The 26,043-nt window shown below is 40.2% G+C and overlaps 1 protein-coding gene across 1 annotated transcript in view; it reads right to left on the reverse strand.

The window, feature by feature from the left end:
* The window catches only part of FAM227B (family with sequence similarity 227 member B), a 169,251-nt gene that overhangs the window by 132,643 nt on the left and 10,565 nt on the right, over positions 1–26,043 (reverse strand). The window contains exons 6-9 of the mRNA XM_065412142.1: positions 23,785–23,883; positions 22,823–22,924; positions 20,024–20,150; positions 11,201–11,341 (exon numbers count right to left, since the gene is read on the reverse strand). Of these exons, the coding sequence (XP_065268214.1) occupies positions 11,201–11,341; positions 20,024–20,150; positions 22,823–22,924; positions 23,785–23,883 (469 nt within the window). The remainder of the gene's footprint in view (positions 1–11,200; positions 11,342–20,023; positions 20,151–22,822; positions 22,925–23,784; positions 23,884–26,043) is intronic.

A 26,043-nucleotide genomic window follows, 5' to 3' on the forward strand; every position in this document is an offset into this window, starting at 1 on the left:
CTAAGAACCCAAGTTGACTACCAACACGCAACTAAATATGGCTACCTACTTGTTATTACACAAACACCTTCCAGAACTACCTGGTGCACAACTAATTCCAAGACAATTGTTCCAGACTGCACTGAACTTCTATTGGCAGCAGGAACTCTATATGGAAGGGAGGGAAAGGGATGGCAAAGTTTGACCAAAGACTGGTCTTAAATAGAGAAAAATAGAGCAAAAAATGGGAACTAACTGGTGTCAATAGTGTCATCTCACCAGGCACTGAAAGTATGAGTATGCTGTTAATATATCCCAGAGTTATATTTGCCTTTTTCGCAATTGCATCACATTGTTGACCCATATTCAATCTGTGATCCACTGTAACCCCCAGTACTACTGCCTTGCCGGTTATTCCCCATTTTGTAATTGTGCATTTGATTTTTCCTTCCCAAGTGTAGTACTTTGCAATTGTCTATATTGAATTTAATCTTATTGATTTCAGACCAGTCTTCAATTTGTCAAGGTCATTGTGAATTCCAATCCTGTCCTTCAAAATGCTTTCAACCCCTTCCAGTGTGATGTCATCCACAACTTTTATAAGCATATTCTCCACTCCATTAACCAAGTCAATAATGAAAATGTTGAATAGTATCAAACCCAGGACCGACCTCTGTAGGTCCCCAATAGATACATCCCCCCCAGTTTGACAGCGAACCATTGAAATTACTCTTTGACTATGGTTTTTCAACCAATAGTGCACCCACCTCATAGTAATTTCATCTAGATTATATTTCCCTAGTTTGCTTTCTAAAATCAAGACAACTCACATCTAGTGTTTCCCCAGTATCCACTAGGTCAGTAATAAAAAAAGGAAATTAGCTTGTTTTGGCATGATTTGTTCTTGACAAATCCATGTTGGCTGTTATTTATCATCCTATGATCCTCTAGGTGCATCCTGGAGCCCAGTGAGCTAGCTTGCCTTTATTATATTCACTGCTTTGCATTATATTCTGCTTTGATGTGATTCTGATGGGGAAGACGATGGATAATATTTTAGGTTGTTCTACAAGGGAAGGTGTGAGTATATGGATGTGCAGATGAACATTCTGTAGTAGCTCTATCTACCTTACTAAGCTGGGGTGTTTGTGACTGTGCTAAATGTATTAATAAACTATATTTGTAAATATAAAAGAGTTCCTATAGTGTGAGTGTTGTAACTGTGCACATCGGGGTTCCTAACTATATCATAATTTAAATAATACTGGGCCTGATCTAGGGACAAGAACCTGTGAACCCTCAAAGTGATAACTGGGGATTCTTAAGTAATCAATATAATTACACCGCTACCTCGATATAACGCGACCCGATATAACACAAATTCGGATATAATGCGGTAAAGCAGTGCTCCAGGGGGGCGAGGCTGCACACACAAGTTCAATATAACGCAGTTTCACCTATAACGCAGTAAGATTTTTTGGCTCCCAAGGACAGCGTTATATCGAGTGTGACAGACCCAGACCAGTGGGGTACAGGAATCTGGTAGAGGGCAAATATACTGGTCACTGGATGAGTAGTTTTCTGTTCCCTGAGTGACCAGAGCAGGGGCTGCACTAGAGTAATCAGGAACCTGCTAGAACCAGTTAAGGCAGGCAGGCTAATTAGGACACCTGGAGCCAATTAAGAAGAAGCTGCTAGAATCAATTAAGGCAGGCTAATCAGGGCACCTGGGTTTTAAAAGGAGCTCACTTCAGTTTGTGGTGGGAGTGTGAGGAGCTGGGAGCAAGAGGCGCAAGAAGCTGAGAGTGAGAGGGTGTGCTGCTGGAGGACTGAGGAGCACAAGCGTTATCAGACACCAGGAGGAAGGTCCTGTGGTGAGAATAAGGAAGGTGTTTGGAGGAGGCCATGGGGAAGTAGCCCAGGGAGTTGTAGCTGTCATGCAGCAGTTACAGGAGGCACTATAGACAACTGCAGTCCACAGGGCCCTGGGCTGGAACCCGGAGTAGAGGGCGGGCCCGGGTTCCCCCCAAACCTCCCAATTGACCTGGACTGTGGGTTCTTCCAGAGGGGAAGGTCTCTGGGCTGTTCCCCAACCCACATGGTGAATCTCTGAGGCAGGAAAATCCGCCAATAAGCGCAGGACCCACCAAGATAGAGGAGGAACTTTGTCACACGAGGTAGAGGTGTAATACATAACACTGCTCTACAGCCAAAATGCTTCTGAAATAAATGTAGTCAAACTTTAGTAATTCTGGGTCACTGAGAACGAAAATGAAGCTTAAAATTGTTGATTGGCTCTAGTTTTCAAGATATGCTATTGGGTCAGTATATACAACCCTTGACTTGGGAATGGCGGAGGATAAGTGAGTTATAAAGGGAAGGAATCTCAATTTAAACCAGAAATGACTAAAATACATCTTTGACTGGATCTATGAATAAATCTATGACTGGGTTTGGACAGTACTTGCTTTTTAGGCAAAACAATGAATGATGCAATCTGAAGCTGGTATTGCGTCATACATGATATGAATTGCATCATGTTATTCCTAGAAGTCATGGATGATGCATTCATAACGAAGCTTACATCACTCTGCTGAACAAATTGCCCTATATCAGCTCTAGAAATCATACAGTGTCGTGCTCTCTTATTTGTCAGTGTTTGATTTTGCAAAGCGACACATTTCTGTTTAGCCAAAGTGAGCAGAGATGCCTCATACTTGTGTGAACAGTGCAGATAACTTCTGCTATGTTTGTGGTGAAGTGACTTTTGCATCACAAAAGCGCAGTATAACCACTATGGTTAAGAAAGCCTATCACCTTTCTTTTGGCTGCAAAATTGGAGATCAGGACAAGAGGTGGGCCCCACACATATGCTGCAACACTTGTGCAACAAATCTTCGCCAGTGGTTGAACAGGAAAAGGAAATCTATGCCTTTTGCAGTGCCAATGATTTGGAGAGAGCCAACAGATCATACCAGCAACTGTTACTTATGCATGGTGCCTCCAGTTGGGAAAGGTGTGTCAAAGAAGAAAAAGTGGACTGTGCATTATCCAAACATTCCATCAGCTATACGCCCAGTACCCCACGGAGAAGGACTGCCGGTTCCTGATGCACCAGAAGCATTCTCACTTGAGTCAGACGAGGAAGAGGAAGAGGATGAAACTTCTGGTCCTGAACCATCAATGTCACAGGACCCACATTTTCTCCCATCCTCCTCCTCTGAACCACACCTCATAACACAAGGTGAACTGAATGACCTTGTCAGGGATTTGGAACTACCCAAGAGTAAGGCAGAGCTGTTGGGCTCCAGACTACAGCAGTGGAATCTCCTGGCAGGTGATGCTAGGGTTTCCATGTTCCGTGACCATCAAAAGGATCTTGTCCCATTCTTCTTCATGGAAGGTGATCTTGTAGCCTGCAATAACAGTGATAGTGTGATGGCAGCCCTCAACATGGTTCACGATCCAGATGAGTGGAGACTGTTCATTGATTCATCGAAGACGAGTCTTAAAGCTGTTTTATTGCATAATGGCAATGTTTTGCCATCAATTCCAGTTGGTCATGCAGTCCATATGAAGGAAACCTATGACAACATGAAACAACTTTTGAGGTGCATAAACTATGACCAACATCAGTGGCAGCTTTTTGGCGATTTGAAGGTTGTTGCTCTCTTGCTTGGTCTGCAGACTGGATACACAAAGTACTGCTGTTTTCTCTCTGTGAATGGGATAGTCGTGCAAGAGATTCCCACTACATCAAGAAAGATTGGCCACTCCGACAGTCATTGGAGCCTGGGAGGAAAAGTGTTCAGCATCCACCACTTGTTGAATCAAGGAAGATTTTGTTACCACCCTTATACATCAAGCTGGGTCTGATGAAGAACTTTGTCAAGGCCATCGACAAAACACAAGCAGCTTTCAAGTACCTCCGTGGAAAATGTCCAAGGTTAAGTGAAGCTAAGATAAAGGAAGGTGTCTTTGTTGGTCCTCAGATTCGTGAACTTCTTCGAGATGATGCATTTGACCATGCACTGCGTGGCAAGGAAAAGACGGCATGGAAAGCCTTCCAGTTAGTGGCAATAAATTTTCTCGGAAACAACAAGGCAGACAACTACAGGTTGTTGGTGGAAAACCTCCTCAAGGCATACAAAAGCCTTGGTTGCAACATGTCACTAAAGATACATTTTTTGCACTCTCATCTAGATTTTTTTCCACCGAACTGCGGAGCAGTGAGCGACGAGCATGGCGAGCGATTTCACCAGCAACAATGGAGAAACGCTATCAGGGCAAATGGAGCCCATCAATGCTTGCAGACTATTGCTGGACAGTGACAAGAGATGCTCCATTTAATGAATACAAGAGACAAGCCAAGAAGCGCCGAGTAGACACTGAATAGGACTAAACTATGTACATAATAGTTTTTTGCCTTTTGTTTCATAATAAATTTTATTTATATAACCCTTTTGCTGATTTTTGAAGTGTTACATAAACAGGACAGGTGAAATATTATCATGTAAAGCAACCATAAACACATGAAAAGACCTAGGTTTATAATTTATGATTAAAACTCTACTATCTACACAATATACATAGACATAAAATGTAAAAACTTAAATATCTTAGAAACAGTAGCCAATCAGTTGTTTTAATTGTCATATTTGAATTCAGCACATCAAAATACATAATAAATAGCACATTTTATCTCTGAAGCAGACGACTTCTCAAAAATTGTAGACCAGTGTAATCTAAAGATCGGGCAATAATATAAATTGATTATTTGTTAATTTGTTCCAATATCTTTCCAGGTATCAAAGTTAGGCTAATTGGTCTTTTATTCCCTTGGATCTTCTTTGTTCCCCCTTTTAAAGACAGGCACTGTGTTAGCCCTTCTCCAGTGTTCTGAGGCCTCACATGTCCTCCATGGGTTCTTGAAGATAATCACTAATTGTTCAGAGATTGCTATATCTAGATCCTTAAGTACCGCAGGGCGAATTTTGTCAGGACCTGCCCATTTGAAGACATCTAACTTATTTAAATATTTTTAACCTGTTCTTTCCCTATTCTGGCTTGTGTTCCTTCCACTTTGTTGTTAATATTAATTGTGTTACACATCTGGTTACAATTAACCTTTTTAGTGAAAACTGAACTAAAATAGGCATTAAACCCCTCAGCTTTCTTGGTGTCATCCATTGTTAGCTCTCCTTCTCCACTAAGTAGTGGATCTACACTTTTCTTTATCTTTCTCTTGCTCCTAATGTGTTTATAAAATCTCTTTTTATTGCCTTTTATGTCTCTTGCTTAGGTGTAACTCATTTTGTGCCTTACCCTTTCTGATTTTATCCCTACAATGCTTACACTATTCTTTTATACTTATCCTTAGCAGTTTGTCCATGTTTTCACTTTTTGTAGGATTTCTTTTTGATTTTTTAGGTCATTAAAGAGCTCCCAATGCAACCATATTGGCGTTTTACTGTTCTTTCTCTCTGTTCTTCACCCTGAGATAGTTTCCTGCTGTGCCTTTAATACTGCCTCTTTCAGAAACTGCCAGCTCTCCTGGACTCCTTTTTCCTTAGATTTTCTTCCCATGGGACCCTACATACCAGTTCTCTGAGTTTAAGTCTGATTTTTTGAAAATATGTCTTCCTTGCATGAGATAAATACAAATTTATCTTTTGCTGTATTTGTAATATGTTTTACACTATTAAACGTCTACTACTGTAAAATACATGTATAATATAGCATAAAGTTAACAGTGGCAAAACTGTCCAATTTCCATGGCCTTTAAAATATAAAATATATAATTTGTTTTCACTTTTAGTTCTACATTGCAGCCTTTTAAAATATTATCACGGAAATTATACCAGCCACTCAGATTGCCACATGGTTAATCATTATCCAACAAGTAGGAAACCATATTTATAAAAGTATATTGTTCTTTTTAACCAATGCACTTTTATGGATAATCTGGTCTCTGGGTGAACACATAATGGGTCTGTTCTCAAAAGTCCCAATCTAGCAAGCTACTTCAAGCATGCGATTAGTGCCATTTAAGTCGATGGAACTTTGAAGTCAACAGAACACTCATGTGCTTAAAGGTAAATGCTTTGTTGATTCAGGTCCTAAGCTAGTATAAATGCAGCAAGCTAATACTGACACAGAAAGCAATTGTCACTACACTACACTTACATAAGAATAGCACTTACACAGTACTTTTAATTGTCAAAACACTTTACAAATAATAAGTGGATTTATTTTCACAACACCCAATGAAGTATTTAGGAAAGTATTATTATTCCCATAATTATCTCCATTTTACAGCTGGAGGAACTGAGACAGAGAAGATAGGTGATTCGCCTAAAGAAAGAGATGCAGTCACAGTCAAAGCTGAGGTCAGAACTCAGGAATTCCATAATTATTTCTTAATTTACTTACAATATTTCATGAAAAGGAAAGAATTCAGACTGTTTTTTCCATTCCAGATTGAGTTTTCAGAGGTGACAGTTAGCAAAACTTTTCACTTGAAAATGGAGCAAATTTGATACGGAGTATTTAATGGCAATAAACATGGAACTCTACTCTGCTAATTTTACATAGTCATTTTTAGAGTAGACCTGCACTTTAAAACAGAAACTCCAAAGAGTATTTTTTTAAGGAATTACATGAGGTTTTAAACATGAGACTTCTGTTAACTTTAATGATTCATACAGCTAAAACTTCTAACAACACTTTGAAGAAGCAGAGTGTAAATCCAAATTATTTTATATTATATCTCTATACTTTCTAGTATTTTTAAAAATTACACAAAACTTCAAGTAGTATAAAGAAAATCAAGCATTAAAAACCTTAGTCTTGTAAATAATCTAATAATGCACTCGCTTAAGCAAGCTTGCTTGTAAATCCTAAGGCATTCCAGATACTGAAATTGTATAACTGCTTACATTCCAGACCTAAAAAGGGAGATTTTCTTCAATTTTGTTTGTAAGACAGATTTTAACTCACTACTAACCATTTGTTTCATTAAAAAAAAAACTTTTATTTAAATTTTTAAGAAGCTCTACACTTGTAAAGGCTGGGTTTTAACGTCATCAGCTGAACAGAGAACTGAAGTAAGAAGAAATCATTTCACAATGAGAAAAGGAAATAAAATATTTTCCTTTAGTGGGGATCCAACAAGAACAGGACTTTAAAACAGATGAACATACTTCATACTTGAAAATTACAGTGTTTTTTGACCTGTTCCTGAGGAAGGATATTTTGCTATCTGAATCTTTCTTTACCTATGAAGTCTTAGTATTTTTACTGTCATTCTTAGAACAGTTCTTCCAGTAATGATGGTCCAGGGTCTGATCCTGCAAAAGTACTGAGTGCCTCTTGAGCAGCATTGAGCACTCGTAACTCCCACTGAAATCGATTGAGGGCCAGATCTTCAAAGGTTTTAAGGTGCCTAAAGATGCAAATAGGTGCCTAGGGGGATTTTTAGTAGCCCCTAAGCAGGTTATATGCATAACTCGCAATAATTTCAATGGATGTTAGATGCCTAACCTGCTTAGGCACTTTTTAAAATCCCACTAGACACCTTTATGTATTAAGCTCTACTCTAAACAACAGTACAAGCCCGCCTGACAAAGGAACCCCAAACAAACATGTTTCAATATACCAATCTTGTTTAAAAAAATCTCCATTATTAGTCTGTTTTTCATAACCATTTTAGTATTATAAGTTATTTTTTAGGCTAGCAATATTTTCGGTAATAAAAGTTAAGTGCTCCCAGTCTCCCTTTTTATGGGAACAATGTGTAGGGACTCAAAATATGTACCTTATAGACAGCCAGCGTAACATTGATTTAATTTTACATTGGACAACACCAGTTATAAGGGAATAAAATGGCTATGTGGCTATTGGCTGCTGAGTCAGCATGGTCTAGTAGATAGGATGCCAGAGTGGGAGTCAGGAGACCAGGGTTTTATTCCTGGCTCTGCAGTTGACCCGCTGTGCTTAGGTAAATCACTTCACATCTCAGAACCTCAGTTCCTCATCTGCAAAATGGAGATAACGATACTAACCTTTTCTAAAGCACTATGAGACCTACAGAGGAAAAGCACCACATAAGAGCTAAGGATTATTATCATTATGGCCTCTGTGTACCATTGAAATTAGGAAATACTTTCTTCTGGGGAGTGACAGACCACACTAACATGATTCTTCTTTAGGCATCATGTGGTTGTCTATATAACCAGCCTCTCAATTGCCATAAATGAGAACAGTTCACTGGACTTCATGTTTCCTGCAACCCTTAAAAGACCATGGTAAATGGTGGGATGGGAGGTTTAAAAGTATGAGGTATAACAATAATACCCTCCCACATTTAGTGAATGAGGATAAGAGAGAACCATGTACATTACACACCACACAAATCAAATCATTGCCTTCCTCTTTTGGGGCCAAACACAGGGTTACTCTAGCCCCTATGACTTTAGGAACTACTGTGGATAGATAGCACAGCTCCAGTAAGGGGAAGAGGGTCATGTCCAGAACAGGGAGTGTTTTACTTAACATGCTGCACATATATTTACTTTCTACTTAGTTTAATATTCTTGTTCTCTTGTACCAGCACAATGATGGGGTTCCAGGATTGCAAGAGAAATCTGATTCATTAAAAACAAAAACATGATAACTTGGAAAATTCATGCAAATGTTTTTGTTAGTTTCAGGTTTTGTAAAAGCTTATCATTTTTCAAAAGCTAAAGATTCTCCTGACAATGTCCCTTCAGTATTTTAGATAAACTTCTATTTTTAAACTGTGTTATTGCAGACTAAGCGACATATAAATAAAGAATACTGAAAGCAAGAACCTCCTTTTGAGACTGGAACCTGAGTGGTAAGAAGGGAATTATACAGTAAGCCTGATGACAGTGCTAATTTCAGCATTCCTTAATGCAATTGTGGTTCATTCTTTACTTATTGTACTTGAAAAGAAATATAGAAATTAGAACAAGGACGAAGAGCAAGGAAGGCTACAAGTCAACAACTGAAGACTGAGAGATGCCCAGCCTTATTATGCAGTAGATATGCATGGTCAGCTCATACAAGCAAAAATAATTCTGTAAATAAAAGAAAGCCCTATAAAAAGTAAAACGCCTTTTGTGTAGGGCCCCAATCCTGTAGCCCCTATTCAGAATCAGATAGACAGCACACTCAATAAATGTAGTCAGACTAGAGTGGCTCTCCTGTGCTTTCGCTATGGGCAAGCTATGTGAGAATTGTTGCACGTTAGTCCAAAGCCAGGTGCCCTGGTCATAAAACACACCTTGTGATCATTCTACTCCTCTGTCTTCTAGAGCTGATCGTGAGTCATACTGAACAAGCTGACACAGCAGAGTTAATGCAGAATGAAGTGCTCATTCAACACTATAGGCAGGTGATGATATAGAGCTGTGGTGTCCAACCTTTTCAGTCTGAGATCCAAACATATTATTTCAAAAAGATCAGAGGCGCACAATCAATATTTAGGGACAGCTTATCTGCCCTGCTCTGCTCCCTTGGCCCATCCTTTCTGGTCCATAACTAACAAGTACAAGTTAGAGCAGCCTCCCTGATGCCATAACTTTCACTGGGGCTAGGGCTGGAGCAGAGAATCAAGGACATGGAACAGGTTGTTGGTTTGCAACTTTTCCCCCTCTCCTGCTCTTGGTGTTTGGCTAGGAGAAGGTCTCCCTTAGACTGAAACAGAGCCAATCAAGTTCCTGTACTGGGGCTCTGACAGCCCAACAGTCAGATATGGAACAGTCACAGCCATTCTATCATTTCTCCCCTGCAGTGTAGCAGGTGCCCACTGGGGATGCTGCTGAGCAGCTCAAATACAGAGGAGATTACTGCTGTTTAGAGCACTTTCAGTTCACAGGAGAGCTGCTGCTGAGACTGCAGAGGAGTTGATGGGAGGCAGCTGGGAAAGCAGCTCTCCCTACTTTCGCCGCATAGAGATGGGGTTGATTCAAACTCTTCAGTTTAAAGATCATAGGATGCAGCTCAGAAAATACATTTTCAATTTATAATCAAATATAAATTGTCAAGACTGGGTGCCACCACTTAGACCTTCCGGCATCATAGGTTGGACCCCCCCCCCCCAGTAGAGGAACTTGAACCAGGAAATGATATGGAACAAGGGTGTATGCTGGCATCAAGAGAATGGGCTTGAAGTAGGATGCTAAGCAGTGGGAAGGATCAAGAAAGCAGGGCCGGCTCCAGGTTTTCTGCCGCCCTAAGTGGCAAAAAAAAAAAAAAAAGCCGATTGATCGCACTTCAGCGGCAGCTCAATTGCGCCACTCCATTCTTCGGTGGCAGTTCGGCGGCGGGTACTTCACTCCCTCTCTTCCCCTTCGGCGGCACTTCGGCAGCAGCTCAAAGAGGAAGAGAGGGACTGAGGGACCCACCACCGAATTCCTGCCGAAGACCCGGACGTGCCACCCCAATAGCAGGCCGAGTGCCAGGGCCGGCTCCAGGCACCAGCTTCTCAAGCAGGTGCTTGGGGCGGCCGCTCCGGAGAGGGGCGGCACGTCCAGGTATTCGGCGGCAATTCGGCGGACGGTCCCTCACTCCGCCTGGGAGCGAAGGACCTCCTGCCGAATTGCCGCCACAGATCGTGATCGCGGCTTTTTTTTTGTTTTTTTGGGGGGTTTTTTTGCCCTGCCGAGTGCCGCCCCTTTGTATTGGCCGCCCCAAGCACCTGCTTCCTTAGCTGGTGCCTGGAGCCGGCCCTGCAAGAAAGACATGGAGTGGTGAAAGAGCTGGTCCACCAGGAGCAAGGAGGAGGAATGGTAACAGTAGGGGGAATGGTGGAAATAGGAGCCAGGCAGCAGGAAGGAGTAAGAGGAAGACTCATGACCCACTGGATGAAGTGGAGAAAGGGATCTCTGCACAATAGATGAATGGCCATATGGGGCCCTCATATCAGCAGCTATTTTAAGTATTTGACATTCACATTAATTTTTTTCTTTACTGATGTCTCTAAATGCAAATATCAGCAAAACAGCAAGATATATGTATGAGTCAATCCAAAAGTTCCAAATTATTATAATTTTTTCATTTGGATACCCTTTACAAAATAAAATGGAAGTGTGAATAATGATTTCTGTTGACAATTATATTAGACTTTGCAAAGTACTGTATGTTCCTTTCAGCTATTCATGCTGCAATGCAGTCTGTGCATTTAAAAAATACTCACAAGCTTCAATGACTGCTTTGGATTTGCCAGATCCCTTAACTGGTGCCTTGGTAACAGTATCTTTCTTGCTACTATTTACTGTGGGCTTCTTCAGGCCATCTAGATTCCATTTCTTCCAAGCAAATTTCTGTGGCTTTAGACCTGAAAAGCATAAGTTAACTTTAGAAAAAGAAAGAAGTAATTGGTGTTACTTTTGAAAGCTATCCTATACCAAACATGTTATCCTTTCAAATGAAGTTAAGACTTTTGATTCCTTTTCAGGCCCCTAATCTGCAAACAATTATGCACGTGCTTAACTTTAAAATAGTAAGCAATCGCACTAACTTCCCTAGGAATTCTCACATTCTTAAAGTTAAGCACAGGCATGAGTGCTTGCAAGATCAGGCTCACGGTTTGATTTTGTGCAGATTATTATTTATTTTTATGCAATTAACAGAGATTCTTAATTTATGTCAGCCTTTGGAATAACAATATTATTTTCTTAATTACCGTTTTATGAAAGATGTTTAGAGGGTTTTACCAAGTATTCTGGTCTTTAGCAGTTGTTGCTCTAACTGCACAACCAATGCTCATGCATTTTACCATCTGCAGTGGAATTAGGAATAATGGTGTCAGTTTTTCTTCAAGAGTCTTGAAATGCACATCTTCTTTAAAATTCATGTATTTGGTGACACATGGCTAATTTAAACAAAGTTTGTTGTGGCTCATGCTAGGCTTTCACTTGCTTGAGTAGTGTTATTTTTTTTAAAACAGTCTTTCTTTCCAGGTTTGGGCCTTGAATGCCCATTTTACTATTCAATATTTTGTTTTCATTTCATTATCTTAATTTACTATTTTTGTTAACTTCCTTTTCCACTTGATTTTGTGTATGGATATCTTAAATTATATTTCATGAGAGGAGAAATATCTTTATTTTGTAGTTGTTCCCATTCTGGTAATTTGACATTACAAAACATTTACAATGAAAGATTTTGTTAAGGCTGCAAATTATCCTGGCAGGGGTGTATAATTTGCTTTATTCGGTGGCTTTCTATTTCCTTGCCAGTAGTGTTTTACTGCCTCTAACCCAAACGTTTCAGTATTTCCAGAAATATATGGAATCCAAGCCACAGCAGTGGTCTTCTAGTTATCTTTTGGCATTTGGTCCGACTGAATTCTTGATAACTCTGCCCACTGTCTATTTACAGTAGAAACATATTACAGGCTAGATTCTTGGGTTTAACTAGCTCGTGCCAGTGCAAGACCCATTTGGGAGTTATAGTGCACATTTATCCCTCAGCAGGTTAACATGTATGCTGCTGTGAGCAGCAAGGTGTCACTGGGAATTAACTTTGTTCTTGCCCAGAGAAGCAATAAAAATATAATCCACAGCACATTATTCTAACTGCTGAGGAGTCCTGCCATGGTAAAACAGCATCTGCAGAGAAGAGTGGTAGACTGTGACCTTGGTGTGCAGAGACCTCCTAAAATGAGATTTTTAATGCATTTTTTTTCTCTGAGTAATTTTCTCTTTGTCTCCTGGTAAGATCAAAGTAATTTTTGCCTGAAAAACACTGCTTTTCAATAGAGGGGGGAAATATAGAGAAAAACATTTTTGGCATTTTACAGGTATATAAAATATATTTCTACTGTTTATCAGCAGCGCAATGTTTATCACACAGTGCCAATGCACGTCAGTGAAGGCCACATTGGCTAAAATGTAAACAAATAAGCGCTAAAGTAGTCTGCATCTGATATATAGTCAATAGTCCAGATGAAGTTCAGTCTAAAAACATAAGAATTGCCATAGTGGGTCAGACCCATGGTCTGTCAGTATCTAGTAGTCTCCCAGTATCCTGTCTTCCCACAGTTGTTCTAACTGCACAACCAATGCCAGATGCTTCAGAAGGAATGCTCCAGTGGCGCAATTGGTTAGCGTGCAGTACTTATAGGGCAGTGCTGAGAGGAGATATGCTGAGGTTGTGGCTTTAGCCACTTATTTGGCCCTGTGGAATGTAGAATTCCAGCCCAGGGGACACTGAGGAGGGGAGGAGTCAAAAATGCCCCTTTCACTTGTTACCTTGGGGAGAGGGATAGCATTGGCCTGCTAAACCCAGGGTTGTGAGTTCAATCCTTGAGGGGGCCATTTAGGGATCTGGGGCAAAAATCTGTCGGGGATTGGTCCTGCTCTGAGCAGGGGGTTGGACTAGATGACCTCCTGAGGTCCCTTCCAACCCTGATATTCTATGAATGAACAGTACATGGCAATTATGGATGATCCAGTCCCTATGTGACAGTGTATATAAACCCCGACTAGCATGGAAGGGATAAGGAGCTGGATTGGCCCTTTCATGCTGCTGCTGCAAATCATGCCAGGACTGGAGGAGGAGCTAAAAGAGAGGGAACTCCACTCAGATGGGGGCAACCCTGGGAAAGGAACAAACTGTTCAGCTTCTCCAGCCCTGGAGAGAGGACTGACAGCCTACTGAGCCCCTGCCCTTGCAGAAGGAGCGTGCAGAACCCCTGAGTAGAAGGGGAAAAGAACAGAGGCTTGCACTGGCCCAGTGAGCTCTGAAGTGGACCTTGATACTCCCAGAGTCCCATATCCTGGAGGGACCTGCTTACAAGTTTTTCTTTAGTTTAACCTGTTTTGCTGACTATGGGATGTTTGGTGGCATCACAAGGGACATAGAGAAGGGACTTGACAGTGAAGAGTCCCCATCTGGAAGGTTGCCAGCCTGCTAAAAAGATGCCCCACAGCACCCACTGGGGTGGGGATGGAGTAATTGGATTCAAGCATGTGCACTCCCCATATAACCCAAAGGGGGTGCCCTACCCTACCACTGACAGATTTGTGACTGTCATCCAGTCCCAGCTTCTGGGAGTCAGAGTTAGGGACACCTGGAGCATGTGATTGTGTCCCTGTCCATCCTGACTAATAGCCATTGGTGGACCTATCCTCCATGAACTTATCTAATTCTTTTTTGAATCCAGTTTTACTTTTGGCCTTCACAACATCCTAGGACCATGAGTTCCACAGGTTGACTGTGTGGTGTGAGCAGTACTTTTTAGTATTTGTTTTAAACCTGTTGCCTAGTGATTTCACTGGGTGACCCCAGGTTCTTGTGTTAGGTAAAGGAGTAAATAACACTTCACTATTTGTTTTCTCCACACCAGTCATGGTTTTATAGATCTCTATCATATCCCCCTTTAGTCATCTCTTTTCCAAACTGAACAGTCCCAGTCTTTTTAATCTCTCCTCTATATCCTGCTCTATATCCCTAATAATATTTGTTGCTCCTCTCTGTACCTTTTCCAATTCTAATATATCTTTTTTTGAGATGCGGTGACTAGAACTACATGCAGTACTCAAGGTGTGGGCATACCATGGCTTTATATAGAGAGGGATTATGATATTTTCTGTTTTATTATTTATCTCTTTCCTAAGGGTTCCTAACATTCTGCTAGATTTTTTGACTGCCACAGCATATTAACCAGATATTTTCAGAGAACTATCCACAATGACTCCAAGATTTTTCTTGAGTGGTAACAGCTAATTTAGCTAACATCATTTTGTATGTATAGTTGGGATTACATTGCATTACTTTGCACTTATCAACATTGAATTTCATCTCTATTTTGTTGCCCAGTCACCCAGTTATATGAGATCCCTTTGTAACTCTTCACAGTCAGCTTTGGACTTAATTATCTTCACCTGCAAACTCTGTCACTGTCCCCGCACTGTTTACCCGCTTTTCCAAATCATTTATGAATATGTTGAACAGCACAGGTCTCAGAACGATCCTCGGGGGACCCCACTATTTCCCTTCTCCAATGTGAAAGCTGACCATTCATTCTTACCCTTCATTTCCTATATTTTAACCAGTTACTAATCCATGAGAGGACCTTCCCTCTTATCCCATGACTGCTTACTTTGCTTAAGAGCCTTTGGTGAGGAAGCTTGTCAAAGACTTTCTGAAAGTCCAACAACACTATATCAACTGGCTCACCCTTGTCTACATGCTTGTTGACCCCCTCAAAGAATTCTAATAGATTGGTAAAGCATGATTTCCTTTAAAAAAATCTCTCTTCCTCAATGTATTGTGTTCATCTATGTCTGGATGTTGATTAAAAGCAAATAAAATCTATTATTATTATACCTTGGTAATAGACCATGCAGACATTAATAATAAAAATTTCAAAATCAAATTCTGCTGCCAAAGAACATCTATCAGACCAGACAAGCTTGGTTCCTGTAATAATCTTTATAGAAATTGAAAAAAATTGCTCCTGGAAAAGGGAATAAACTGCATTCACCCCAGGCTTTCCAGTTCCAAGTATTTTCACAGGACATTTTAAGATTAATTCATGGGGAAGATGTTCTAGTGCTCCCTCCAACAGAGATAATTCACGTTGTCTGTCTCTGCCTACTTTCTTTTCCAATATTCACACAACAGTTTCTCTTTCAATCATGGCCTGAAGATTTTGCATTCTTGCTGCATTGCTGTGCTCACCACAGATTCTTCCTGAATATTCCCTTCACACAGGATCACAGAGAAAGAGTCAGCATGCTGCATAGGGTGACCAGATGTCCGGTTTTTGACTCGAACACCTGGTCAAAAAGGGATCCTGGCGGCTCCACTCAGCACTGCTAACCAGGCTGTTGACTGTCTGGTTGGCAGCGCAGCGCGGCGTGGCTGGCAGGCGCCCTGCTAGCCTCTGCTCCGCGCGGCTCTCCAGAAGCAGCCGGCATGTCCCCCGTCCAGCTCCCACGTGTAGGCCAGGGCTAGAGAACCTAGGGCACGGATCCAACCCCGTGGTTAATTTCATCTGGCCTACGGTGCCCCCCCCCCCCCGTGCTCCCCTCCTGCCCTCTGAACCCCTTGGTCCCAGCCTGGAGTCCCCTCCACACCCTGAACCCCTCATTTCTGGCCCCACCCCGGAACCCGCACCCCCATGCCCAGTGCCCATACCTCCTCCCACACCCCAAACCCCTGCTTCAGCCTGGAGCCTCTTCCCATACTCCAAACCCCTCGGCTCCACCCCCCAGCCCGGAACCACCTCCCGCACCCCAAACCCATCATCCCTGGCCCCACCCCAGAGCCCGCACCCCCAGCCTCTCACATCCTAACCTACTGCCTCAGCCTGGAGCCCCCTCCTGCATTTTGAACTCATTTCTGGCCCCATCCTGGAGCCCGGACCCCAGCCAGAGCCCTCAGCCCCTCCCGCAACCCAGCCCCCCGAGCCAGCCCAGTGAAAATGAGCGAGTGAGTGAGGGTGGGGAGAGCAAGCGACAAAGTGGGGGATGGAGTGAGCGGGGGTAGGGCCTCAGAGAAGGGGCGGGACATGGACGGGGCAGAGGCAGGGGCAAGGGTGTTCAGTTTTGTGTGAGTAGAAAGTTGGCAACCCTAATGGTGCATTGCACAGACTGCAGCTCACCCATAAGGAGACATTGATACATATGCCTGGAGATCATTATACAATTGCTGGCTAATTCTGCAAAAGTTAAATATTTTTACAGGTATACTATATATATATATATATATATATATATATATATATATATATATATATATATATATATATATATGTGTGTGTGTGTGTGTATAACAGTTCCCAGACCTCTGCAATGAGGCAGAGATTACAGATTTGATGATAGCTCGTAAGGTCAGATGTGTTACGTTAAATATGTTAAGTGCTGGCATTATGCAAGAAAATTTAATTTCTAAGGTTAATACCCACTCACAAAACCTCAAATTCTATAATGCTGAGGCATCTTAAAGTACCATTAAACATTAAGTAACCTTAACTTTTAAAATTAATAATAAATGAATTTATAATTTCATTAATGAATAAAGCTAAAGGTTCTAGACAAGCTTTCACAAATCCAATTAGCTAAGGTGCAAGTGGAAACGTACTGAGTTACATGTAGCTACAAAATAATTGACTTAAATTTATTCCCAGTCAGGTCGAGGTTAATTGTTTCCTTAAATAAGTAAGAACATTTGTTCCACAGAGATGATGATGAACAATCAACTCAAATTATCTCCATTTGTTTTCCAGTCTACCACCAATTGCTTTCCATTCTCTAACCAAGAGTTGGAATTTGAGATATTAATGCTCCAGACTCAGAAGAGCATCTTTGACAATAGTATTTCTTGTAATAGATTATTATTATTATTACACTGGTCTACAATTTTTGAGAAGTCGTCTGCTTCAGAGATAAAATGTGCTATTTATTATGTATTTTGATGTGCTGAATTCAAATATGACAATTAAAACAACTGATTGGCTACTGTTTCTAAGATATTTAAGTTTTTACATTTTATGTCTATGTATATTGTGTAGATAGTAGAGTTTTAATCATAAATTGTAAACCTAGGTCTTTTTCATGTGTTTATGGTTGCTTTACATGATAATATTTCACCTGTCCTGTTTATGTAACACTTTAAAAATCAGCAAAAGGGTTATATAAATAAAATTTATTATGAAACAAAAGGCAAAAAACTATTATGTACATAGTTTAGTCCTATTCAGTGTCTACTCGGCGCTTCTTGGCTTGTCTCTTGTATTCATTAAATGGAGCATCTCTTGTCACTGTCCAGCAATAGTCTGCAAGCATTGATGGGCTCCATTTGCCCTGATAGCGTTTCTCCATTGTTGCAATGTCCTGGTGAAATCACTCGCCGTGCTCGTCGCTCACTGCTCCGCAGTTCGGTGGAAAAAAATCTAGATGAGAGTGCAAAAAATGTATCTTTAGTGACATGTTGCAACCAAGGCTTTTGTATGCCTTGAGGAGGTTTTCCACCAACAACCTGTAGTTGTCTGCCTTGTTGTTTCCGAGAAAATTTATTGCCACTACTGGAAGGCTTTCCATGCCGTCTTTTCCTTGCCATGCAGTGCATGGTCAAATGCATCATCTCGAAGAAGTTCACGAATCTGAGGACCAACAAAGATACCTTCCTTTATCTTAGCTTCACTTAACCTTGGAAATTTTCCACGGAGGTACTTGAAAGCTGCTTGTGTTTTGTCAATGGCCTTGACAAAGTTCTTCATCAGACCCAGCTTGATGTGTAAGGGTGGTAACAAAATCTTCCTTGATTCAACAAGTGGTGGATGCTGAACACTTTTCCTCCCAGGCTCCAATGACTGTCGGAGTGGCCAATCTTTCTTGATGTAGTGGGAATCTCTTGCACGACTATCCCATTCGCAGAGAAAACAGCAGTACTTTGTGTATCCAGTCTGCAGACCAAGCAAGAGAGCAACAACCTTCAAATGGCCACAAAGCTGCCACTGATGTTGGTCATAGTTTATGCACCTCAAAAGTTGTTTCATGTTGTCATAGGTTTCCTTCATATGGACTGCATGACCAACTGGAATTGATGGCAAAACATTGCCATTATGCAGTAAAACAGCTTGAAGACTCGTCTTCGATGAATCAATGAACAGTCTCCACTCATCTGGATCGTGAACAATGTTGAGGGCTGCCATCACACCATCGATGTTGTTGCAGGCTACAAGATCACCTTCCATGAAGAAGAATGGGACAAGATCCTTTTGACGGTCACGGAACATGGAAACCCTAACATCACCTGCCAGGAGATTCCACTGCTGTAGTCTGGAGCCCAACAGCTCTGCCTTACTCTTGGGTAGTTCCAAATCCCTGACAAGGTCATTCAGTTCACCTTGTGTTATGAGGTGTGGTTCAGAGGAGGAGGATGGGAGAAAATGTGGGTCCTGTGACATTGATGGTTCAGGACCAGAAGTTTCATCCTCTTCCTCTTCCTCGTCTGACTCAAGTGAGAATGATTCTGGTGCATCGGGAACCGGCAGTCCTTCTCCGTGGGGTACTGGGCGTATAGCTGATGGAATGTTTGGATAATGCACAGTCCACTTTTTCTTCTTTGACACACCTTTCCCAACTGGAGGCACCATGCAGAAGTAACAATTGCTGGTATGATCTGTTGGCTCTCTCCAAATCATTGGCACTGCAAAAGGCATACATTTCCTTTTCCTGTTCAACCACTGGCGAAGATTTGTTGCACAAGTGTTGCAGCATATGTGTTGGGCCCACCTCTTGTCCTGATCTCCAATTTTGCAGCCAAAAGAAAGGTGATAGGCTTTCTTAACCATAGTGGTTATACTGCGCTTTTGTGATGCAAAAGTCACTTCACCACAAACATAGCAGAAGTTATCTGCACTGTTCACACAAGCACGAGGCATCTCTGCTCACTTTGGCTAAACAGAAATGTGTCCCTTTGCAAAATCAAACACTGACAAATAAGAGAGCACGACACTGTATGATTTCTAGAGCTGATATAGGGCAATTTGTTCAGCAGAGTGATGTAAGCTTCGTTATGATTGCATCATCCACGACTTCTAGGAATAACATGATGCAATTCATATCATGTATGACGCAATACCAGCTTCAGATTGCATCATTCATTGTTTTGCCTAAAAAGCAAGTACTGTCCAAACCCAGTCATAGATTTATTCATAGATCCAGTCAAAGATGTATTTTAGTCATTTCTGGTTTAAATTGAGATCCCTTCCCTTTATAACTCACTTATCCTCCGCCATTCCCAAGTCAAGGGTCGTATATACTGACCCAATAGCATATCTTGAAAACTAGAACCAATCAACAATTTTAAGCATCATTTTCGTTCTCAGTGACCCAGAATTACTAAAGTTTGACTACATTTATTTCAGAAGCATTTTGGCTGTAGAGCAGTGTTATTAAATACCACTAGTGGGGTAAAAGTAATAATTTCTAAATGAGGGAAAGAAATCTGGAAATCCTAATATAATACATTTCAAAAATGTATTTAAATTAACTAACAGTACCTGATACCCACTGAAAAATTAAATCCACTAGTCCATCTTTAAATGCATCGTCAAAAGATTTACTGGATTCTGGAAATGCTTCACAGAAAGCAACATAGATGACTTGTGACAAACAATCAGGATACACCTGCCAAAATAAGAATTAAACTGAATATAATAATTAAAAGGTTAAAAAAGAGCTTTAGTACTAATTTTACTATAGTTATAATTTTGTTTACATAAAAAAATTAAAGCAAAATGCAGTAATCATTGAACTAATGCATTCAAAAATAGTTTGTCTTTATTATTTGTATGAAATATCAAATATCTGTCAAATATAATAGCAGGTGTAATGGTCAATGCCTTGCTGAAAAAGGGTACAAGTCAAGGTTGGCAGCTAGAACAAGAATTGTAAAATGCTGATTCCAAAAGACTACATTTATAATCTCTGAATGAGTCATTATGGGCTCAAATGAAGCATGGATGAGTGAATTGGGAATTAAAAAAATTGCTTAAGGTTTAAGTAATCACTATATGTGATGAAAAATAAGCATTTTGGAACATTTTGCCGTGTTTATTTTAGGATCACATTTCATTGGTCACATATTGTTTGAGCCAGGTATTAATTTCAGATTGCCAGCATGTTGTTCTAACATTAGAAGTTGTCACTCTCCTCTCTCTTTCTTTCTCACCCACACCCACATTGCTCTGTTTTCTCTACCTAGAATATATAGGTTCAGATATGTGCATACTAACTTTAGCACCATATCAGCATTTTTATAATGCTAAAAAAAGTCTATTCAGATAACATTTTCATAAGAAAATACTATGCAAACATTTCATTTTAATAATTTAAACCTAGGAGTTTATTTTAAATTTCATATCAGTCATGCAGGCTGAATAAAAACACAGCTGCTGCAACATATCAATCTGAATTTTAAATGCTAGCACATATCTGGATTCTGGTCCAAGCAATGTCATAATATATGTTGCATACTAAACACTTACACCATACAAATATACATGTAACTATCTCTACTTCTAATTCCTCCTTGTGAGTGGGAGGCAAGACCCCACCCAGAACAACACCTCATGGACTTGCACATGGCATTTTTAGACCTAATGACTATTTTCTCCTGGTTGATTGTACCACTTTGTGGCTACAGGGCTCCCAAATAGACACACCAACAGGAACAGTCTAGCCAGAGTAAATTGTTTGTCAAATATACAGAGTGAATGGTGACGAAATAGCCTAGTAATAGCTTAAATGCAGCCCCACACTGGAGGAGTTCCAAATGCCACAGCCTCTCAGAGTCAGAATTACTGGCAGGAAAATCAAGAGTAAGTCCTAGTTTATTGGATGTTCTTTCGTGCTCATCACCACAGTATCTGAGAACCTCACGTAAATTAATGAAATAATCCACATAACTCCTATATGAGGAGGAGAATATGAGTATATAGTGTGTCATCTGAGGATCTCAAAATGCTTAACTAATATTAGATAATTGACAGTTTAATTTTAATTGCCCTATTAATCCTAAGGAAGGGTGCAACCCCTCTTGTAAGGTCCAGTAGATGACCTTTAGCTCAAGAAGAAGTTGATAATTATGTCCTCAGCATTAACTTACATGTGATTTAGTAGAAATTTGTCTTGTGCTTTTCAGTAGGAGTATGCTACATAAGGTAATATTTTCAAAAGTGCTTCAAGGCTAGATTCACAAAAGGGACTTAGGTGTTGCAACACTGAGCCTAACTCCTAGGAGCCCTGCCACCCAGTGGTATTCACAGCACTGAGTTTGGCACCCAGGCTCCTCATACAACACATACGGAGAGTTAGGCACCTAAGAAAGGGATTTTCAGAAGCCAGTAGTGAAATGCAGAGGAAAGGGCAAGGAGAAGGCAAAGTTTAGGCATCTAAGCAGCTGATCTCTGCTCAGAATCTCAGACTTGAAAACCCTCTCCTGTAATTACCCATCTATGCCAGGTCAGCTGCTTAGGTAACCCAGGCCCTACCTGCCAAAATGCTCTCTATCTCTCTCCTGCTCATTTAGATACCTTTCTCATGCTGGCTCTATATGTCCCTGTGCCCTGAATGTTTTTTGTGCAGGTGCTGTGTTGTGTCCCCACCACAAAAATATGCTGCCATCTATCAGTATCCTGCATCTAGACTACCTGCTGCAGAGTCTGGCAGGTAACAGGTGTGCTTAAAAAAAACTACAGGATAAGGCCCTGGAGGTGAGGTAAGCATTCTCTCTCCTACTTCAAAAATCCCACTTCAGGGCTTCTGCTTCAGCTACTGCTCTGAGCAGCTTGTTAGCTGTTGGGTGGCAGCAGAACTTAGATTGCTTTGTAAATGCTTACCAGCAGAAACTTAGGTGCTCAAGGTACCTAGGCAGCTAAAGGGATTAGGTGGCACATGAGCTGTAGCTTTGAAAATGTCAGCGGTGCCTACATGGTGGACTTAGGCACCTATTTACCTGTTTTGGTGCCTAAATCCCTTTAAAAGTCTGATCTTTTGGCCTCTGGTACTTCTGAAAATTTTCCCTGGGCAGCTGCTGCTCCCTAACTTCTATTTCCTTTTGTTCAGCCAGGAACCCCCTATACATCTCTCCCAAAACATGTATTGTTTAAGCAAGGGAATGTTTGTGTCTGTGTGAGTGGGGGAGCTTGTCTCTGTATGGCTTTTCCCTCTGCCATACCAATTTCCATGAAATTAATGCATTTTTCCACACCATGTACAAGAAGGAAGAAAAAGAGCCTTAAAAACTTGCCAAACTTATATAACTAATCATTGCAACTTATATGTTACCGTACCATTACCTGAAAAAAAGCATCTTTAGTATCACTGGGGACACATAGGAAAAGTGATACAAAGCTGTCTGCAATTCTGTCAAACAAGTAATCTTGATCTTCTTGATTAGGCTTAAAAGGAAAAATCAACATAAAATCAGAAATAGTTGTGAATTAACATGATGATGGTCAGAATTTAGGCCCCGACTCAGCAGGGTACTTATGCATGCGAGCAATTCCACTACAGATAATATAATGACTTACATGTTTAAAGTTAGACATGTGCTTAAATACCCTGTTGAACTGTGGCATTAGCAATTTCTTGTAGCATTTAATCTGACGATATGAGGAACAACACTGTTATTCATATTCCCAAAGTAATTTTACATTTTGCTGTATTCTTTCCCCCTTTAAATTAACAGTTTTCTTAATTTGTTGCAAAAGCTCTTATTTGGCACAGCACTTAAGCACATGCTTAATTTGAAGCACGGGTTTAATCCATCCCTATTAAGCACCACCTTAAAAGTTGGGCTGAAGCACTGTACTGAGTCAAGGGTAGCTCACAAGCACAGTCATGTACTGTATGAATATTTTCCCTTGGCTCCTCAGTTATGTACATATTGATAGTGTCAGGTAACAAAAGTAGTGATATTTTTGCTTTATGTTCTTATATTTAATTATTTCAAAACAAAATCTTGCATAAATCTTAGCATCATTAAACAAAGTAAGCAAAGCTAAAGTAAACAGTCAATTCTGGCTTAAAGTTTTATTTTTATTATTCAGTGATATAAACCTTCTGTCTTAAACGGCTCTTCACAAGTAAAACGTTTGTCCTCTGAGATCAGATTAAAGTTAGATGTTTCATTCTGGGCCTACTTCTGCTCCTGTTGAATCTATTCAATCTATGGATCATGACTTTGTAAAACAAGAAATCGTTATTTTATACATTTGATTAGAAGAGATGTAAGAATAATTTTGTTATATGTTTATACCTTAAACTTTTGAAGAAACCACCACCAAAAACAATCCTGTAAAACAGCAATAGATGCTTCTGAGAGAAACAACTTTCTCCAAACTTTAAAAACTTCTCCCTGTTGAAACAAACTTTTTGTTTAATTTATTTATTCAGACTGTAGAAATGCGAAAAGTTAAAGAGCGCAAGTGGTGCACTTCATAACAAAATCCAGCAGATAGTAGAAAAATGTCTTAGCTGCAGCAAACACTTGGAAAAAACCTCAAGAGGAAAATGCTTAGCTTTAAGTTGAAGAGAAGCAGTTTCTTTCAAAATTATCCACTATGTTGGGTAAAACATGGGGTACTCAAGTGGATACAACGAAAGCCTGATATTCTTAAGTGCCAAGCATTTGCAGCTTGCATTGGCTTTGACTGGAATTACAGATATTCAGCATATCTGAAACTCAGGTCCTAAGTGTCTCTAATTTGGCACTCAAAAACTGAGATACACAAAATTAGTGAGGCCTTAGGTAGTGTTCTTTGCATTTGAATCCTAAAAATGAGTTCAACACAATGGCAATTTAAAAACAATACCTCAGAGAATAAGAGTAGCTAGCCAAATCAATAAAGCAGATTCATATATAGGTTCCATTTATTCCCCTCTGCATCAGGTAACAGGCAGAAATTATGAACTGTGCATAGCTCTACAGGGCAAGGCACACATTAGCCAATGGTGCTGGAACTAGGGTGCTGGGGGTGTGGCAGCACCCTCTGGATTGAAGTGGTTTCTATCATACACAAGGCATACAGTTTTGTTCAATGTCTTTCAGCTCCCCCACTATAAAAACTGTTCCAACGCCACTGACACTGGCCCCAAAATATTACAATTAATGCCATAAAAAGACTTTAAAACTCACATAATGGTATTTTTTCAATATGCTTATGTAGAATGCAATTGCAGTCTTCTACATTTTTTTTCAAAATGAGGCTGTTATTATAAAGTATTACATTACACAAATTGTATTTCTAAAGTTAAATTTTTGAAGCAGTTATTAAATCTGTTACTATCTGATAATAACTGAGGAATTGTAAATATTATGTAATTTATGTACTGAATTTTTCTGGAATTCATGCATTTTGAGTGTGTCAGGTTTATTTATTATGGCAGCTATTAATTTCCTGTCATTTGCTGAAGGTAAAGTAGTGTCAGTACGATAAAAAACAGACTTTTTGGAGTTGGGGGTGGTACTAAAATTATGGTTTTTGAGCTGTCCAACTCATTTTTGGGTCTATATAGCAGGCTTTCTGACAGCATTGTGTGCCAAACATATGCATACAGAAGTAATTTTTTAAAAAGTAAAAAATTTGTATATTTTGAATCTAAACATCTTGTTGAAGGCTGGTAGTGAAACATTAACGTTAGAAGTAATGTTCAGTCCCTCAAAATATACAGCACTATAATTTTTTTTTGTAAAAGTTATTACCAGCTATTCAAAGAATGACAGTTGACCTAAACACTTATTTGGGATAAGTCTTCAAAGGGTTATAAAAGGTTATAGCTCTGCCCCTCCCATTACAGTCTATGGATGATTTAGATTAGATAATAGGGAAAAAAACTAACTATAAGGATAGTTAAGTACTGGAAAAGATTATCAAGGGAGGTTGTATAGTTCTTGTCATTAGAAGCTTTTAAGAACACGCTAGACAAACATCTGTCAGAGATGGTGTAGGTAACACTTGCACCCTCCTCTTTGTGTCATCTGTTAGTACCCCTCCTTCCCTGTTAAGTAATGGACTTACACTTTCCTTCATCTTACTTCTAATGCATTTATAGAACCTTTTTATTGCCTTTTATGTCCCTTGCTAGTTGTAACTCATTTTATGCCTCTCTGATTTTGTCCCTTCATGCTTGTGCTCTTCTTTTGTACTTATCCTTAGCAATTTGTCCTTGTTTTCACTCTTTGTATGATTCCTTTTTGATTTTCAGGTATTTAAAGAGCTCCTGATACAGCTATATTTGTTTCTTCCTATCTTTACTCTGCTTTGGGATAGTTTGCTGTTATGCCTTTAATGCTGTCCCTTTGAGAAACTGCCAGCTGTCCTGAACTTCTTTTTCTTTCCCTTGGGACCTTGTCTACCAATTCTCTATGTTTGTTTATCCTCTTCTAAACAAAAGAGGCAGCTGGAGAGTCTGCTGGTAAGTGGCATTGAAGCTTCACATGAAGGGCAGATTTTGAACCCTGGGAATTTTGTTTCTTCCATATTGTTAGAGCTCCTCTAATGGATGGAGGGGAGAA

The sequence above is a fragment of the Emys orbicularis genome, chromosome 10 (genome assembly GCF_028017835.1).
Source record: "Emys orbicularis isolate rEmyOrb1 chromosome 10, rEmyOrb1.hap1, whole genome shotgun sequence".
NCBI classification, from domain to species: Eukaryota; Metazoa; Chordata; order Testudines; family Emydidae; genus Emys; species Emys orbicularis.